The sequence below is a fragment of the Homalodisca vitripennis genome, chromosome X, assembly GCF_021130785.1.
Source record: "Homalodisca vitripennis isolate AUS2020 chromosome X, UT_GWSS_2.1, whole genome shotgun sequence".
Classification (NCBI taxonomy): domain Eukaryota; kingdom Metazoa; phylum Arthropoda; class Insecta; order Hemiptera; family Cicadellidae; genus Homalodisca; species Homalodisca vitripennis.
In genome coordinates, this window is record NC_060215.1 from 11,924,467 (window position 1) to 11,943,857 (window position 19,391).

The following is a 19,391-nucleotide window of genomic DNA, read 5'->3' on the forward strand; positions in this document are numbered from 1 at the left end:
ACACCTGTTGTCTTGCTTTATTGATGAATGTGACATACTAAACAAAGTAACATTGCTACAACTTCATCGTATTATGTTACAATACATACCGCTCAGTACACAGTACGAGTATTTCACTGTAGTAATGTACAAGAGTATCGGTTTATTAACTACTAGCACAATACCTTCACACGCAATTTTAAAAATCTAAGCCATAGGTTTCTTAGTGAAAGCATTTATTATGTTATATGATGGAGCCTTACAATTTGTTTAGACATAAGTAGACACATCAGGTACATATTATTTCAATATCGACAGATACGAGATTTAAAACGTAAAAACAATTTTGCCTGTTCTATTTTAGGTTTAGTTGTGTAAAGAAATATATACACATAAGTCACAAAAAACCTAATTTGATCAAAAAGTGTCAACTTCCGTTTGTTTAGATTAATGTTTTATGTAAGGTATTTCAAGCATAGTTGAGTTTGGTTTGTGTCCCGATCAAAGAAATATATACCAACAATAAACCAACTTCGACTAAAAAGCGTCTACTTTCGATTCTTTTAATTTACTCTCTGTTTAAGATTTTGCCATAATAGTGAAGGTTTGCTTTTTTGCCGCGATAAATAAAATATATAACTTACGTAAAACTGAAAAGTTATGACCTTTTAACTCACATCCGCTCTAATTTATTAACGGTTCCACAGTTAAATTTATGTTGTTGCAATGACCAAAAAAATACACACGTGGGGTTTGGAATCTAACTTAGATTTTAAAGCGTTTACTTGCGGTCTGCGATGCTTCTGGTGCTGTAAGTAATGTTGATTTTCACCCCGGCCAAGAAAATATGTGCTTATGTATAAGCTTAAAAAGGCAACTTTAGTCAAAATGCATCTACTTCCGTCACTTGCATTCTGCTACTGATATAAGGGGAAGAGTGAGCCATCCCTTCGTTTTCCTTTAACTACAGTAAAATTGTTAAGGGAGACAACCTTATGTGTAAAACATGTATAGCTTTGTTCATCAAGGTGGGTTTTAGAACACCGTTTAAACATTATTTTCAATACATTAGATGGTTTATTCGTCACTGGTGCAATCTGCGTAACATCTGCACTACTGATCAATCACTGTATAATTATTCAATATAAATTTAAACAAATGTTTGCACCACTTTGGTGAACTTCAGCTGAAAGTGTCAAAAGCTGTTTAGGGTCAGTTAACTTTGGATTACGTGTCGTAAATGTTATAATTATTTTCCAGAATTATAAAATATTCTGAGAAACTTTTCCGATGTGTCTCACCTTTTAAAAGCTTCCTTGAACTTCTACGAATATTTAGAAACCGAAATTGGCCCAATCGGCCCAACCATTCTCGAGTTTTAGTGAGACTAACAAATGTTGTTTCATTTATATATAGATTTAATTTTTAATAAAACACATTTTATTGCTAGCGATACCAACTGATAACGGATAGAAAGGGGAAATCGGGATGAAATGAGAAAATACGGACATGAAGGACAATGGTACCCACAATGGTGCCCTGATGCCCCTGAGCCAAGGACGGACGGAAGGTCCGTAACACGCAAGGTCATCGTTTACTCGACTCTCATTACTGGCGGAATGTTCAATATACGTCGTTGTTCAAGTTATTTGTGGATTTGTTAAGCACTGCCGTCATCACTGGCCTTGGACGAAAACATCTGTTAAATTACAGGTAAACCCGAGAATCAAGTACCGCTTGATTACTTCTTGTTCGGCGACCACGCGAGAGCTCTGCCACGTGCTCTCTCTGGCTACGGAGGACCTCTCACTCGCCAGAAATTGGCGCAATCGATGGTTTTATACCAGAAATAAATCTGAATATAGCCGTGTAAATATGAAGGGAACAGGATTTTTCCGGACATTTGCCATCGTTCAGTGATACAAAAAATCAGTAACACTACGTTTCAAGATCTGCAATCTGATCTCTTGTGACCTGTATTCTGTGGTCAAGTTTTTATAATTAGTGTTGTGTTTAGTTTTTATTAAGAGCATATTTTAGAGTTAGTGAATTTAACAGACAACTTGGTAGTTGTGATTTCTGACTTACGCGAGTCACAACGCTCTGGTATGATTTGTTTATTTTAACCTAGTTTTTAAATGTGTGTTATGTTAGTTATTTACCTGAAGAAGAGATCAGATTGCAGATCTCGAAACGTAGTTTTACTGATTTTTTTGTATCACTGAACGATGGAAAATGTCCGGAAAATCCTGTTACCTTCACAATCCTTCCATCGTCAAAAACAAACTTCAAACAAAGGGTATGTACATATGTTCTTACACGTGCACCTTCACTGCGGAGACACGTCATTACTACTTTATTCGTTTATTCATTTATTCAATAAAAGCTTCACATCGTGTTTACATTCTTTAGCAGAGCTAAAATAAACACGTGAATTATCACAGTCAAACCAACAAATAAAAGGAATGAGAAATCAAAGGTACAAATTACATTTGTGCTCAACAAAATTATTTAAGACATACAAGAAATAAATAAAGTATTTAAGTACTCTTTAACAGAGTAATATGTTCGATTTATGAGGTAGCATTTTTAAGAATTGTTAAATGTTTTAATTGAATATTAATGGCTTTTCAATTTTTAATATTCATTGAGTGGTCAATACAACGAGATAAATCCGTTTCAGCGAGTGTGTTAAACTTTAACGATACGACCAATACGACAAAAAGGATGTATAAACTGTGTTCTCACTGATTTTGGTAACATGTAACTACTAAAAATAGTGTTTTATAGTTACCGGATGGTAGAAATTCGGTTTCTTTTCATATGCAGAGTGTCAAAAAAGAGCTAAGGGGTTCATTGGAACATCGAAATAAACAATGTATCAATTGTTTAATGAATGCCCAGTGTTTGAGATTATACCTGAACATTCCTATGACATTTTATAATACGCCTGTTCTTATTTAGCCATTCTGTAAAATGTTTGGGTTATTTTACTCCATCGGTAAAACTTGTCATTACTGAATTTTTAAAACCAGGTCAGTTATTTTTTACAACCTAATCTTGAACATGTGTTCATCATGTTGAAATAGTTGACGGCGAGGTTAAGTGTATAATCCCTAATTTATAAAATGCCACGTTTACCGTTTATACAGGAAAAATACTTATCATGAAATACAGGTAGGATTAGTTATCATTAAAATTGAAATACGTCAGGTTGGAAAGGTTATACTCGGTAAGAATAGGTTTAAATGAAGTTAATCATCGTAAGTACAATAGGTTATGTTATGTAAGAATAGGTAAGTTAAGAATTTTTTCAGTCGAAGTAGGCCAGGTTAACATCCATTTACTATTTTATCGCAGCGATTTGGTTTACTCTAGAGGTGCCAAAATATTTAAACTGGCTGGGCGTTTTAAAAACCAATACTGGATTTGTTCTACGAAGAGAAAATTTACAAAATGTTTAACAAACCACGTGCGTGCTGTGATATTACGTCAGTTTTACAACAATCCGGCAGAGATGTGCGTGCACAATGGGCAGGATGATGCAGCGTGTCTTCGCAACAGACGGCTGCTGAAGCGTCAAGTCAGCAAGTCAGCAAATTTTCATATGCACGTGACTTGGCTATCCGCGTCAAGTCAAAAATGGACAATCATTCTTATTAAATACAGCAAACCGAGCTTCACATATAACATTGCCTTCTGAACAAAGACAATTCTCATCTTCAAATATCAAATTCCGCCTACTAATTTGTCACTGTACCTCCTACATAAATGTCCAATACCAAACGAAACCCGTATTACCGCTCAGCCAGAATAAGCATGGGGTATATTATTCCTCATTTGTCCATTGTGGCATGACATGTTCACTCAACGACAAACTTTGTACCACCTACATTGCTAAACGCTAACTCAGCGGTTACCTCGTCCACGGAGTTACCGTGTCCATTGTGGCATGACATTATTCACTCAACGGCAAACTTTGTACCACCTACATTGCTAAACGCTAACTCAGCGGTTACCTCGTCCACGAATTTACCGTATTCATTGTGGCATGACATTATTCACTCAACGGCAAACTTTGTACCACCTACATTGCTAAACGCTAACTCAGCGGTTACCTCGTCCACGAAGTTACCGTGTCCATTGTGGCATGACGTTATTCACTCAACGACAAACTTTGTAACACCTCCACTGCTAAACGCTAACTCAGCGGTTACCTCGTCCACGGAGTTACCGTGTCCATTGTGGCATGACGTTATTCACTCAACGACAAACTTTGTACCACCTACATTGCTAAACGCTAACTCAGCGGTTATCTCGTCCACGGAGTTACAGTATTCATTGTGGCATGACAGTATTCACTCAACGACAAACTTTGTACCACCTACATAGTCAGGGGTTAACTCAGCTTTTGCTGGAAATCACGTGTATTAAGGTAACTGCTGCACCCACCAACAGATTGTAACTTACGTTATCTGTGCTCTGAGCGACTTGATGGAGCGCCATTTCAAGATCTCGTTATGGCTGGGCGGTGGAGTATGGAGGGGTGGCTCGGGCGGGGGTGTACACTGCGAGTTAGAGCTGTCCTCGGTCTCGGCCTCGGGTTCCTTCTCCTTCTCCTCCCCGGCGTTCAACTCGGAGAGTATGAACCGGCGCGAGTTACGACGCTGGATCATTCTGTTTTCACCAGTTATTCACCACTTCACACACTGAGTTCACAAGTATCACTAAGCTACTCCGGGCTCACTGGTATGGTTCCAATATGTCGCACTTTTGTTTTTGGGGTACCAGTACGATGAACGTTTAAGACTGCATTTGTAATTTTTCATTTGTTAGCCTACACATTGAAAAATTAAATGTCATTTCAGAAATACAGTGTTATCAATAATCGCAAATGAGACAATAACTTCATTTGAAAATTTGCTTAACAAATTAATCTTGATTTGTTCTCGAGGCTTTATAAGTAATTTTCTACACAGTAAATTCCGGACCAATCACTTTTTTCCAAGCTGTCACAATAGTGATGTAGTTATGTACGTAATGATACCTCAGCAGTACTAGTAGCGCCATGGGATTACAGTGATGGACGTTACTATGGTGTGAATAGTAAATGTAGCACGGCAATGCAGTGAAAGTGATTAGTAAATTTAGCACGGCATTGTATTGATTATATCAGTAACTGTCGCACGGCACATTTATGGCGTGGTTCATAATTTTAACACAACACTACAGTAATGTGATTCGTACTTGTAGTAATCACTGCAGTGATATTACTTGTACATGTAGTGCGGCACTATTGTGGCGTGGTTAGTAATTGTAGCAATGTACTACATTGATGTGAGTGTAAATGAAACATGGCACTGCAGCGATTTTATTAGTGACTGTAGCACGGAACCACAGTGAGTATATAGCGACTAACTACACACGAGAAGCAACAGCACTCGGTCTCGCAATGTGTAGTTTCTAATACTCTTTACACCGGATGTGGGCATAACTGGTGCTTCTTAGGTTTGTGGTTTCTGGATCACTGACATCATTCATGTCCACTAGACTGACAATACTTAGACAGGAAAAATGTTGTACATATCCTATGCAGGGCATATTGTATATATCAGTTAATAAACATTAATTGAGAATGTATAAAATATAAGTAATAGATGTATATGATAACTGGACACAAATGCTCCAGTACGCGTATTAAGTGTAATACCGTTTTTAGGTCTGTAAACTTCATTGATATTTCACGTCCTATTACACCCGTTAAATATTTACTTCTGTTCTAATTACTGTTTCACACGTCCGGTTTAGTGGTCGGTTCTATTACACCACGTATTTAGTTTTTCTGAATCCTTTACTCAATAAACGTGCTTTCTGTTCTACAGGAACAGGGCTAGGTCTATAGAATAACTCCTTTCCTAGCCTATTCCCGTGTAAAATATGTAACAGAGTCTACAAACTTTCATTTGAAGGAGTTAAAAGACACTATTCAAACACCGGACAAAGAACACGCTGTAACTCCTTAAGTGGTAGAATTACGTAGTAAAATACGTTTCAAAAAGGTAGGTGAAAAGAATCAGGAATCCTGCAGCATTCTGGCACCTATTTAGGTTTCTCTCAACTACGCAGCCTGGGTAATTAGCAAGCTTCGATGACTACTAATGCCCCAACAATATTCCAGTAAAGGGAACTGTTGCTTCTGAACGGGTAACCACATATTACTATTCTACCTCCACGATGCTCTTCACTGAGTTTAAAAACCGTAAAGCGAAAGAGTATCGATTAAATTATAATCTTGTTTTAAAGTCAATTTCACTAAACCCGCCTGTCAGCTGTGTTTCTATCCATTCCCTATCAACCTACTTTGGACTGGAGTGGTTTAATCTTTAATCCGGCACATGAACCTAACGCACTAAATGTGTTTTCTTCATGTTATAATGTTATGTAAATTAAAAGTTACTTTACGATTCCAGTCCGTTGTTGGGCGATTGCTAAGTTCGTGTTGAAACATTGCTCGTTTTATTAAAATAGACAGACTCGCATCTGTGTGGAATTGACAAAATAACCTCTCCACGACTCGGTGTTTGTCCGACAGGCGGCCGCGGGGCGGTGGTGCGGTGTCACTCCTAACCGAGACGAGAACGGTTTTCCACCGTTTCACAAATTCCAAGTGGAGTGAAAGTTTTCCAATCCTCCAAATGGAAGGCCGCGGCCACAAACCAAGGTCTACACACAAAGTAGGCAAACATTGACCGGTCCGCCTTCGGCACCACTTCCCGGGATGTTTGCTCCCCGGCTTGTGGTGTTCTTGCAGGCATCTCCGGTCGGCGAACATTACGTAACGGTGAGTGGACTCGTGTCAAGGCAGAGTTATTTTTGCTTAGAAAGTAGGCCAGGTAAGTTCCTGCAAATACGGTCGGATTTTAAAATTGTATACACCAAGATGAACGGTAATATTTCAGTAACACGCTCCAATTTAAAAAATCACTACCACTGTTACGTTTTATTACTAAAACATGTTTCTGTTCAAACGAAAACTGTATAGTTCTCTCGCCAAACCCGAGGCCACCAGTATGGTTTTATGTCTCTCATAAAAGAAAACCCACTCTTGTGCAAAGACACAGTAGAAGAAAAACACTATTGCGCAATTACAGTTGGCTGGAAAGTGTTAATAAATACGCAACTGGCACAAAAATTACTGACTGCTGGCGATGCTATGGGCATTTCAGATATCTCCTAAGTGCTGTGCTGTCTGCAACACGCAACTTGCGATGGGTGGCCAACACTATTCAATGAACATGTCAGAGTGTTGACTCAGAACCAAGAAGTCAAACCGGTGATTAATACAGGCAGTAAACGCAGCTACGTGTGTCTCGCGCGTGTGAGAATGCTGCAGGGAATCCAAGAGTAATCACAACAGACAACCCAAAACATCCTAGACCTAGACATGGTCGCATTTAAGAGCCGGCTGTACAATCGGCAATCTTAACTAGCTATATCCCATAAGAAATTGCTAAACCTCGAGACATGTTACGAGTCCAAACCACTTTACATGGGTTACATTGGAACCTTTACATAGGTTATTTGATTGATTTTTCTGAAATTTGTGATCAGACCCTCTAGAGTTCTGTTACGTGATAGGATTTATCTCGAAGGACGTTTCCTTTCGTCGCCATCAGTGAGGGGGTCTGATGGCTGGAGGCATTAGTAGATAAGATAAGATAGAAACGTTACCTGACCCTCATTATTATAAAACAAGGTAAATACTTTCCAAAATATAAAACAACATAAATAACGATTACAATATTATAGTTTCGTGTATTTTCAATGTTTGGTGGGAACAAACACAGACAGTAATTGAGGCAGTTTTCTTGAAAGTTTGTATAAAAATGTGAAATAGATGTTATTTATAAATATAAAGAATACTTTAAACTTACGTTTTAACACATGGAGAAGACGAGTAAACTAAGAAATAAAAAAAGTTACTGAAAGATTTTTTCCCATGTTATATGCGGAATAAGATCCTGCATTACATATTACTAATGTGCAATTTTGTATTTGAAATGAATGTTTATATAATTATATATTTTTATGGTACAAGTGTCGTATCAAGAAGTATCAAGTCATAATCAAGAATTATTATTTTATAATAACATATATACTGAACCACACATTATGTTTTTTAATTTAATTATTCCATACCACTGAATTTGACTTGCACCATCACACTTGATTTCATAAAACCAACTACTTATGACATTTTAACTGTAGAGACCTAGACAAACTGTCGATAAGAACATTAATATTTCCCAGATTTTACTTTAAAAATTCAACGATGATCAGATACCGACGCGTTAGGTTTGACAACGAATCTGTTCGGAAGCAGAAATGAGCAAACAGACACGACACTGATCATGATTACAACGCTTGACATGCGAAACGTTATAAACAAGGTACCTACCTATGCCAACCACAAATTATTAAAAGCGCGAATTGTAAATTACGTATACGGTAGTTTATAATCTTTATCTTTTAACCCTTATTCTGACTGTTTTAATGGGCATCTGGCCTGTGCGAGGATCTTATCAAACAGAATAAGGGGGAGAGTCGATACAGTACAAGGTCGATGGTACTGATAAAAAGTGCAACGGTCACAGACAGGATTTAAACCTGCGCTATCTCTAACTCAGGTCCAAAGTCCAACGTCTTAACTAAGTCCGTTATAGTTATTCACTAGTAGTTAACTATTAGTCAGTTAGTTGGTTTAAAAAATACGCACGAACAAAGAGATTCTGCTTGCCAGCTTCGTTCCTGTATAGTTTATTAACGAATGGTCACGAAAATTTGTTAATATCTCGGCATTTATAGAGATATTGCTCTTTAAATATGCCAATTAGGTACTTGTCAAATCATCGGGAGTTACGGGCACTTTACAACCATAGCGCTCCTCTAAAGTCTCAGTTTAAGTGTGACAAGTGGGGTGGTTATGGATAAAATTCTTATGGCGAATTAGAGACCTAAGCTCCTTTAAACAAAATGTAGAAACAGTAATAATAAAAGTGATCAACCATCACTGTTACACTAAAACTTAGTCCAAATCCTAATTTCTAAACGGTCTGTTAGACAATGAAAAGAAGAGTTTAACAGTCTGTACAGTTTGAAGTAATCCTTTACAGTTTTAGGGAAACTGTTTACAAATGCGGCTTTCCAGCAATGACGAAACAAACATTACACAATAACTACATCAATAAATCCATCCATATTAAAATTTCAGTTTCTGTAGCAATTAGAAAAGGGCCATGCCGAAGTCGCGATAAAATTAGTTGGTAATTATCGACCTGTAGCTTAGCCAAATAAACTAAAACAATATTACAATTAAAATATGGAAATATAAATACCATAGTGAAATGAATAATAAACCTAAGGACTACACCATATTGTTAACAGATTAGCAGCTAAGAAAATGAGTGTTGTAGAGAGAGAGAGAGAGAGAGAGAGTCGCGCACTGAGGACGAAGACGCGACGCGACGACAACGCATGCGCCGGGACTCGCGAGCACCGACTGAGTGACTGACTGGTGGCCACACCGCGCAAGGAAGGTCCGTCACTTTCACAATCGCAGGTGCCGATGTGCACAGCTAGCCGCACTCACTGTCATGCTACCAATTGCCTTGGAGATGAACTCAGCACAAGATATGCCTATCATTGCGAAGATTACAACTCCCCCGCCCACCTATGCAACACGCAAATGTGCGAAACAATCTGTTGGGAAATCTGTTATAACACTATGATGCACTGACAAACGTTTCAAAATGTGCGATATAATGTGGAATCTTTTAATAACCCCGCTACAATATTAAAATAGGTGTTAATCTAAAACAGGCCAAAATGTAGAACTGAAATTGGATTGTTGCCCTGCGATAGCAGAACAAAACTGAAATTGGATTGTTCCTACAAGTTAGCAGAACAAAACTGAAATTGGATTGTCCTACAAGTTAGCAGAACAAAACTGAAATTGGATTGTTTCCTCAAGTTGGCAGAACAAAACTGAAATTGGATTGTTCCTACAAGTTAGCAGAACAAAACTGAAATTGGATTGTTTCCTCAAGTTGGCAGAACAAAACTGAAATTGGATTCCCCCCCCCCCCCCAAGTTAGCAGAACAACTGCCGTTGTAGATATAATTTCACATAGACAATCAAGATACAACTTAACATTATCAGAAATTAATAGTTCTTTGAGTATTTCCCAAGTGGTTAGTGGGACAATTGTTGAAACCTCTGCTGCTGATGTAAGGATAAAACACTTCTTACTCAAAACAAAGCTACGCCTTTTCACACACCCCGCACCCCATGTTTTAATGTTTCATGTCTTATACACTACCCACAGCGACCTTTGCTCTGAATAATCGGTTTGACCACCTGACGTTGCTGAAAAGCTATACTACATAACTAAAACACATTTCAAAATCCCTAGTACCAGTATTACCAGTATTTCAGGTTATACTTTCTTTCACAAGTTTCACAATCCTGAATATCTGCATGAAGAATGGAGATGAACATTTGTGGGATGAAATTACCATGTTAATATACAAGAAAATTAAAATTAAAATAGGAGATCAATTATAAAGCTAAGATAACCAACCAAAGTAAAAGTTTTAATGTTCGAATGTAGGAAAATAGTGATAGGTTATAGAAAGAAACATGGATGCCTCATCAGATATGTTTGACCATGTTGACTTGTTTTAGGTCATTAATGGACTTTCATTATAAACCATGACAAATTGAACAAAGTTTTCCGACTAAAACAAGGCAGGAGTAGACCACACCACGTGTTGCTTAACAGGCATTGCTGAGGCTGAAGTTTAATATAAAATTTCAAGCCTATAGATAATTTTATTATTGACAGATAGAACGACAAGACATTAGAAGGAAAAGAAATTGTTTCACCCTCAGAGAAACAAAAGAGAATTTGTGTCAGTTTACTGAGTCACTTCAGCAACGACACAGCAAATTTCACCAACCATCAGTTCATGAACCATCAGTTTAGTCTTGTCTATGAAGAAATTAATTTTCAAGCAAAATTTCAACAGATGAAATCTTTCTTGATATGTCTTGCTACATGATACATTCACAATTTTGTTCATTACATTGGGTTTAATATCAATGTTTAAGTAATAAAAGTCTACATACCAAGTCACTGTCAAATAATGTTGTATAATTAGGTTAGTTAGGCAAATTGGGACATAGAACTTTAAAACCTAGTTGGGACTTAGGTTTTAAGACCTAAGTTAAAATCTCTTATTAGTGTACTGAGTTTATTTACAGATTTATTTAATCTACTATTTTCTCATTACCATGATGGTTACCCATACGATCAATGAATAAATATTCATTAACACTCAGCTACATCCCATGGAGTGATATGTACCACCATCAAACTATTGTTAATGGCTAATGTCTTGTAGGTACAGCAATTATAACAAAACAGTCAAGCAAAAATGGTCATATGCACTCCTAATATAGTTGACCGCTTAGTGATTCTGTTTTAGCAATCAGCACGTTTTAATTGTGGTGGTTCAAAAGTTACTTAGGCCATTGATCATGTCAAGTGTTAGAGAGAATTTCTTAGCTCTAAATTTATTCTTTGTTTGCAGTTTGTTTTTGACAATGGAAAAATTGTGAACAAAACAGGATTTTTCAGAACATTTGCTATCGTTCAAAACCAGATCAGTGTTAGTAGGCATTTTGACACAACGGTCAGTAGAAAACTTTATTACATCTGTGGCATAAAACTGAAGCCTTCATTGCTGAGTTAGAATTCACTGTAAATCTACCACATATTTTAATTTGGTCATTTGAGTTAAGGTCACAAATTAGCTTAAAGATTTTTCTAACCGTTCCACGGATTAGAACCTATCATCTTCTTTAGCTAAAAAACTCAGAACATAAGGTTAAGCATACACAAAAATTAAAGCCTAATATCAGTTTGTAATGACTAATAATAATAAAACTGAATCATGTCTTTTACAGAATGAGTTAATAGCTAAATATTTTGGTGAATGGAAGAAAGGAAGATCTCAGAAAAAATTCCAAAAAAATATTTTGAAAGAAATGTTTATTCATATTAAAACTACTGTACTTAAATTTTAAATGCCTTTAAACTTGCTTTTTAAAAGCTGAAGTCATTACAACCTACTATTATTATATTTTAAAAGGAAGGCTCCTATAACATTGAACATAATAGTGAATTTACCATTTTAATCGGTATCAGCTATAAGGTGTCTGAAAGCAATATTAATATTATTTTAAACACCATGTTTTTAGTGTTTTAACTAATTAAAAGTTTTGGAAAACAATGAATTTTATTTAAAATTGTTTGTTTTAATTAAATAATTTCGATTTTATTTAGGTTTGCTGAATTGTAACAGCATTACCTTTTCTGTGTTACTAAAGTATCTAAATGAGTAATTTATATATGTGACTGAAATGTAGCACCAACACAATTTCTATAACCTTATTAAAAAGCCATTCTTCTCTTTAAAAGATGATAGAATAAACACTACACTTGTAACAAAAAACCCAAGTTAGATTATAGAACCTACACCAAATTATAATAATCTGTCATACAATGGCCTCCAAGATTCGATCTTAATTGGCAACAAGCAATGGTGAGTGCAATTTCAAAAGCTGTTGCTTTCACACCATAACTTATCATCCTAACTCAATCGTGGTCATCCCATCATCTATAATCTGTGTGGTTGTTGGAAAGCATCCATAAGCTACAATCTACTAAGCGAATGTGTAGCTAATGGTGAACACAACTAATTTGATTTGATTGTACAGGAGCGCACTCTCTCTCTCTCTGGGGCGTCTCATCACCCAGAATTTTTTTAGTTGCTGAACAACAGACACCCTACCTCCAAGAAGAATTAATTCTGTCACTATTCAAGGTGGACTCAGTATGCCTCAATACACTCCCTGGAGCTAAAACCTCAGAATATAAAAGGTTTGAGATCCTACCAAAATCGTTTGATTGGCATATACTTTTACAGAGATCATGATTTCTTGAGTGTTCTATATTTGTTGGTCAACTTTCTAAATGCTGATTTTCTTTAATGATATAAATGCACATAGTAAAAATTTATATCTATTAGTCTATTAGTCAAACTTGTAAATCCATATACCGGGTGTAACACAAAGAGGTTTAAACATTTGATTTTATATTACTTGCCCACTTATGCACCATTTTTCAAACTCTACACAATTCATTAAATAGGTTTTAAAAATATTTTGTAAAAATTTCAGATCTCTAGCAAACACAACACAGTATTTTTGGTTTTGTAAAATTATTTATTGTCTACGAGCTATGAGTATAGCAACTTCAATAATGATGAAAAATTAAAACAATCAATTGAAAAGGAACTTCTCCACATACCAAAGAAATTTTTTGTAAGAGCTTACGATTCATTTGTTAAACGCTGTTATCAGTGTGTTGTATGGATGGATTACAGTTTGAATAATTGTGGACTGTAATTGTAGGTTTTTAATAAGCTATGTTCTAATTTTTTGATTAAAATGCTTTATTTCTCTAGAATATCACAATAAATAATTTTACAAAACCAAAATACTGTGTTTTTTTACTATTTTTAAAGTATAGTTTCTCAAAATGCCACCATTTTGTTTCAATACCTGGTAGAGAGCTGAAATTTTCACAGGATATTTTTAAAACCTATTTAATGAATTGTGTAGAGTTTGAAAATGTTCAGTGCATAAATGGGCAAGTAATATAAAATCACACATTCAAACCTCTTTGTGGGACACACGGTATAACTCATATCCTTATTTAGTGTGGTTTTGAATAGGTTATGGACATTGGTTTCATACCCCAAGAGATCATAATCAATTTTTATTACCTGAATATAAAGTTATATAAAATTTGTGGACATAACTATTGACAGTGTATTTTTACATTAGTTTGGCTTGATCCTCATACAGGAAACCACCTTCCTTTAAAAATTATCCTCACACAATTGCAATACTTACATATTCCTGTTCACCTTGAAACAGTTTTCATAGTTAATTAAGGTAGTACCGGTTTACAGACTAATTGTAGTTGGCCCTCCACTACACAACATAATTATTTCTGCCAAAACACCTCATTTTCATTACTGTAATTAATTCAATTACAACAGTCCTAACAATGAGAATTCAACTCTAATTATTTTTTGTACTACGAGTCACATCCAGACAACCATTTATTTTGTCCCATACAAGAGTCTATCTGTACGTATTTTACTTATAAGAGTTGCTGTTAGTTCACCATTTTAGTATTTGTGTTCCAACATTTCAGGAGTGCATGAGACTGGACATAGGTGAGCAGTTTTGACTAATATTAATATTTATTTTTTTTACTGTAAAGGGACTTCAAAGCATACCGTAAAATCAACTAAATTTAATTAATATTCAAAATTTTGTTGTAAACAAAGTAAAGCTTATTTAGATATGCGGTTGAATTTTATGTGGTGCTTTGATATTCTGCCTAAAATAAAATTGAAATATAAATGTGCTGATCCTAACCTATTTGGTGATTGGTCTCTACACAATCAAAAAGACTAACATTATTACTGACTGTATATAGTAGGGAATGACTGACTGACAGATTGACATATGACAAAATGAATCTGATCGTCATTATGTGCACTAATCAGACTCAATCTTTCGCTTGTTTGTTAACAGGTTACTCATACATGGTTGCTTAGTTTGAATGTAAAAATTCAGGTATGTAATTAAGAATACTTTTTAAACAGCATTATTTGGCATTTGACAACCAAACATAATTTTAACGAGCTTGCACCTTCTTGTATATTTTGAGGATGTAACAGTATTTACAGTTGATCAACAGGGCTGATAATACACTGATCGTGTAAGAGGTATAAAGAAAACAAGTATTTAAAGAGTTGATGAATTTTTTTAAATGTATTTTTAGTTAATAATTATAGGCTAGCGTGGATTGTTGTGATCCTTTAACTAACGACATTGTTATACACTATGTGGTCTGATAATAAATGATTGATTGATTGATAGCATGATTGATTAGTGACAATACCCTCCTGATCACATGTTTGACAAACATTCTACTGCAGATACTGTCTCTTCCATTTACTCAGTGGTCGCCACCCACCACCTGTATTGCTGCATCATTCGGCCTGCCACTCTTAATTTTAACTCTTTAATTCTTCACCTTTGACACAGATATCAACCTGAAGTCTTCTATAACTGTAACTTAACTGAAGCTTTCTTTTATGTTTTATAATGGTAGCTGCAGAGTATTCCACTATTAGGATGAAGCTCTACAAACATGGCTTTATTGGAGACGAAGTTACGACTATAATGCTGTGCATTTTTTGCTTTTCGCTCTGAAACTTAGGTACATTCCCGGTTAGTATAATGTGAGAGGAAATTTTCAATATGGTCACATATTTTTTCACTTCAGATCCAGGTTTTGTATTACCTGGCCTGTTTTTATCCCTAAAATTGCCAATCAACAAAGGATTGTATACAAATCTTACTCACATTGTGGTCATACCATGGATCCATGGATGGCAGTGAAAGCTTTCTTAGACACAGGATAAGAGCCAATGCTACAAGGTACTATGTGTTACATACTTAGCTACTTTGGTATAAGCCAAATGTAAGCCTAAGGGATTTGTGTCATTTACTTACTAACGCCTCACTACATCGTGTACTGTGATTATAATTTGATGATAAGCATTTGTTTGTTTTTAGAACCAAAACTGTAATAACGATAATTTATTTCATTTCTGTTCTTATCACTTACTCTTTGGTAAAAACATTGAACGTTTACAGCCCTAGTCCTGTTGGAGCTACAATTTAATCTTTTGGCAGCTTTTATTACAATCAACATTTCATTGCAAAATCCTACTCCAATTGCAAAGTAATGCATACCAATAGAATGATAATAAAATGAACTTGCTATTTCATGTATAATACATCTTTCACAGCCTCGTAATTTGTATCATCATAATAAAACTATTTACCATGTTTTCAATTAGACAGTTTGTACACTGCTAGCTGACGTTTACATCATTTTTTCAATCACAGCTGGACTAGTTTGTAGACGATCACGAACCGAACATAAGTGAAACAGATTCTTGTAAACCTTTTTTTATAGAGCTAGGCATACTAACGCTGCCAAGTATTTACATTTTGCAAAGCCTAGTTTTTATCAAAGAAAATCTGACTTCGTTTAGCCTAAGAAACTCTGTACATTCCTATAATACCAGATCTGTAAACTTAATTGATGTGAAATATACTAGGCTGAGCAAATCCCAACATAGCTATATCTACATTGGTACAAAACTATTTAATAAGTTACCTCTCAACGGCAAAACAATGAGCACTAAGAACTTTAAGAATATGTTAATTAAGTGGCTAAAAGTGAAAGCCTTTTATTCAGTTGAGGAAGTTTATTTAAGTGATTTTAATAACATTGAATGTTGAATTTTAAACTAGTTTTAAGGAATTTTAATTAGTTGTAAATGTTGAATTTTAAACTGGTTTTAAGGAATTTTAATTAGTTATAAGAAATGTGACAATTGATGTGGCATAACTCATACCAGCTCTGACATTGTTAATACTTTTAAGTGGGACAACAATAAAGATTCTTGATTTCTTGATTTCTTGAACTGTACCACTGAAAGCTCAAATCAAGCACTAAATATTGCTTGTTGTAAGCTTTTAAAAATAAACTATTTTTGAACTATGAATTACTTTATTTATGTCTGCAATTAATATTTTGCTGTGTTTCATGAATCGCCGTACTGAGTCTCTAGTTCTCCCTACCTCTAGTCTGGAACGAGTGTGTCTTAGCCATTGTCAATACAAAATTAAGACATACAATATAATGATGTTTCCAGAATGTAGACGTTAGCAGAATCAACAGTTGCAAACTTCAACTTTGCAATTACGTGGATTGATTGTTTTTGAAATTTAAACACTCTTACGAACGCAAGCACAAAAAATCCATTGACATAAAGCAGGAAGAGAATGGGACTGAGAATACATCCTTGAGGGACTCCATAGCTCATTTTAATGGAATCTGAAATTAGGATGACTTAAGTTCTTTGACTTAGAAATGAACTAAGCCACAAGAGAGGCACATCTAGAATGCCATGGGATTCTAATTTGTCAGGCAGTGTGGAGTGGTCAACGCAAACAAAAGATTTGGATAGGCAAAGAAACAAATCTATGGTGCACAATTTTATCGACAAGACTCACGATTATGTCTATTGCTGATTTATCCTTTCTATATCCAAACTGATCATGTTGTACTTTGCCTTACTTTTATTACTTTTATGAATTTTATAGTAGAAACTTTAAAAATGTTTAAAATGGGCCTGCATTCCATAGTGAAATGTGGACAGCTGGAGGGTTAACTTACAATGCAAAATCTAACCTACATTTCTTCTTTGTGAATTCAATATAATTAGCAATCAACTTGGCTGGTTTCAGGTTTTTGGATTTCTATATAGCCAACTATCTTTTGCCTGGTACATGCTTAAGAGATTGAGAATTACCTGAGACGCTTCCGCCGCTCAGCAAGTCCAAAGAGGTCCTTGTATGAGGCATTGTTGGAAGTGGTTTCACTCGGGAAGGCATCAGTGTTCTCCCGCTTCTCCTCTTCAGTGATGGGTGCACCCGCTGCATCTCCGTCCCCCTCGTCACCCACAATGAAATTGACAGGCTCCGAGCTGCCATTGGGCAGACCATTCTGCTCCATCCTGTCACCTGTTGGCGGCTGCCCCCCACTCACTAGATCTGTAAACACACCAGCCTTCCATCACTATCACAACATTTAACAGACTCCCAATTATCATTGGGCAGACCATTCTGCTCATCCTGTCACCTGTTGGCGGCTGCCCCCCAACTCACTAGATCTGTAAACACACCAGTCTTCCAATCACTACCACAACCAGAGCCAAATTTACATATTTTACGCCCATGAGCCATAGACATTTCCTGCCACCTCCTATTCCCACCACAAGAATAATGTCATACACAGCAGGTAACAAAAAACCTATTTGGTAGTTAATCACTGTGTAAAGAAAACAGTTTTACTTTGCTCTATAATGCAATATATTAATCTTTTTTATAAATAACAGTATAACTTACAAGGTATTAAAAATAAAACCATTCATTGATCTGATATGAATAGTGTATTGTAATAAAAGTCAGAGTATAAAATCTAAATGTCTGCTAGCTACAACAAAACTGCTTATGTTTATTTAAACTGCTTCCGCCTTGCAGTCATTAAAATCATGTTTAAAAGTCAGGTTTTTTTTCAATACCCAAAAAGAGAAAAATAAACTAGTTTATTATCAACAGTAGATCTCAAATAACTTTTTATTCTGGACAGTACAAAAATCTCTCAGCTGCACAATTGGTTGCCAGTGTACATCAAAACAACTTCAGGTCAGTCCTGAAGGTCCTTTGACAAGAGAAACTTTTTATGATAAGAACATTTTTTTGCAGCCCTCTGACTTTTCTTGATGTAAAAGTCCCTTTAAGTGAAGCAACTCAACAATAAACGAAAACATTTCAATGTCAGTTGCATATATTTTGTGCAAGGAGTAGTTCCCTTCTTCAGTGATTTCATCTGCACTTTTGTTGCATGGATCTGATAAGATTGATAACCTATTGAGAAATTAATTATAGACTGTTAACCTAACCTCTTTTTTAACTCAGAATGAAGTTTGTTAGTAATTATCGAATAATAACTTTTAAGTCGATGATCTGAACTTTCTTCATGGTTTGCTTCTTTTTCTTCAACTTCCTCTGATTTAGATGAGTCTGATTCTTCAAAGAACTTCATCCTTTTCCTTGATCGTTTAGGGCTGTGTTTGTCTCCAATACACTCAATGACAGTGTCACATCACAGGTATTTTGAATAATGTCTAGTTTTTTCTCCAGCTACCTTAAAGAAATTAAAGGTACCTCTTAGTTCATCAACAAATTTAATGAGGAATTTGTAAAAGGCTCATAACTGTCAACAAGTTCATTCGATCAGACTGAACTTTTCACTTACAAAATTGAACTTTTGTAGAACTTCTTCCCAAAAAATTGTCATAAATGTTTCTTGAGAAAGAAGTTGTGTCAACAGTCCTTTAGATCTATTTTTTGTGATTTGTTTTTCCTCCTTTAAGACTCTCGAGGGTCTTCGTAATTGGCTCAAAATCTCTGGTCAAACTTCTGCAAGCGTCTTTTCTTGCCGACCATCTTGTTGTGCTTGATAATTTTACAGTCATGTTCTTATGATCAGAGTTGAAAAACGTTTCTAGAATATCCTATATATGGGTAGAACCAAAAAAGAAATTGTAGAGTGACTGAAATAATT

At 35.6% G+C, this 19,391-nt stretch overlaps 1 protein-coding gene across 1 annotated transcript in view; it reads right to left on the bottom strand.

Moving 5' to 3' along the window:
• Positions 1-19,391, bottom strand: part of LOC124368686 (acetyl-CoA carboxylase) — a 142,096-nt gene that overhangs the window by 83,731 nt on the left and 38,974 nt on the right. Inside the window, exon 3 of the mRNA XM_046825972.1 lies at positions 17,575-17,815. Within this exon, the coding sequence (XP_046681928.1) occupies positions 17,575-17,815 (241 nt within the window). The remainder of the gene's footprint in view (positions 1-17,574; positions 17,816-19,391) is intronic.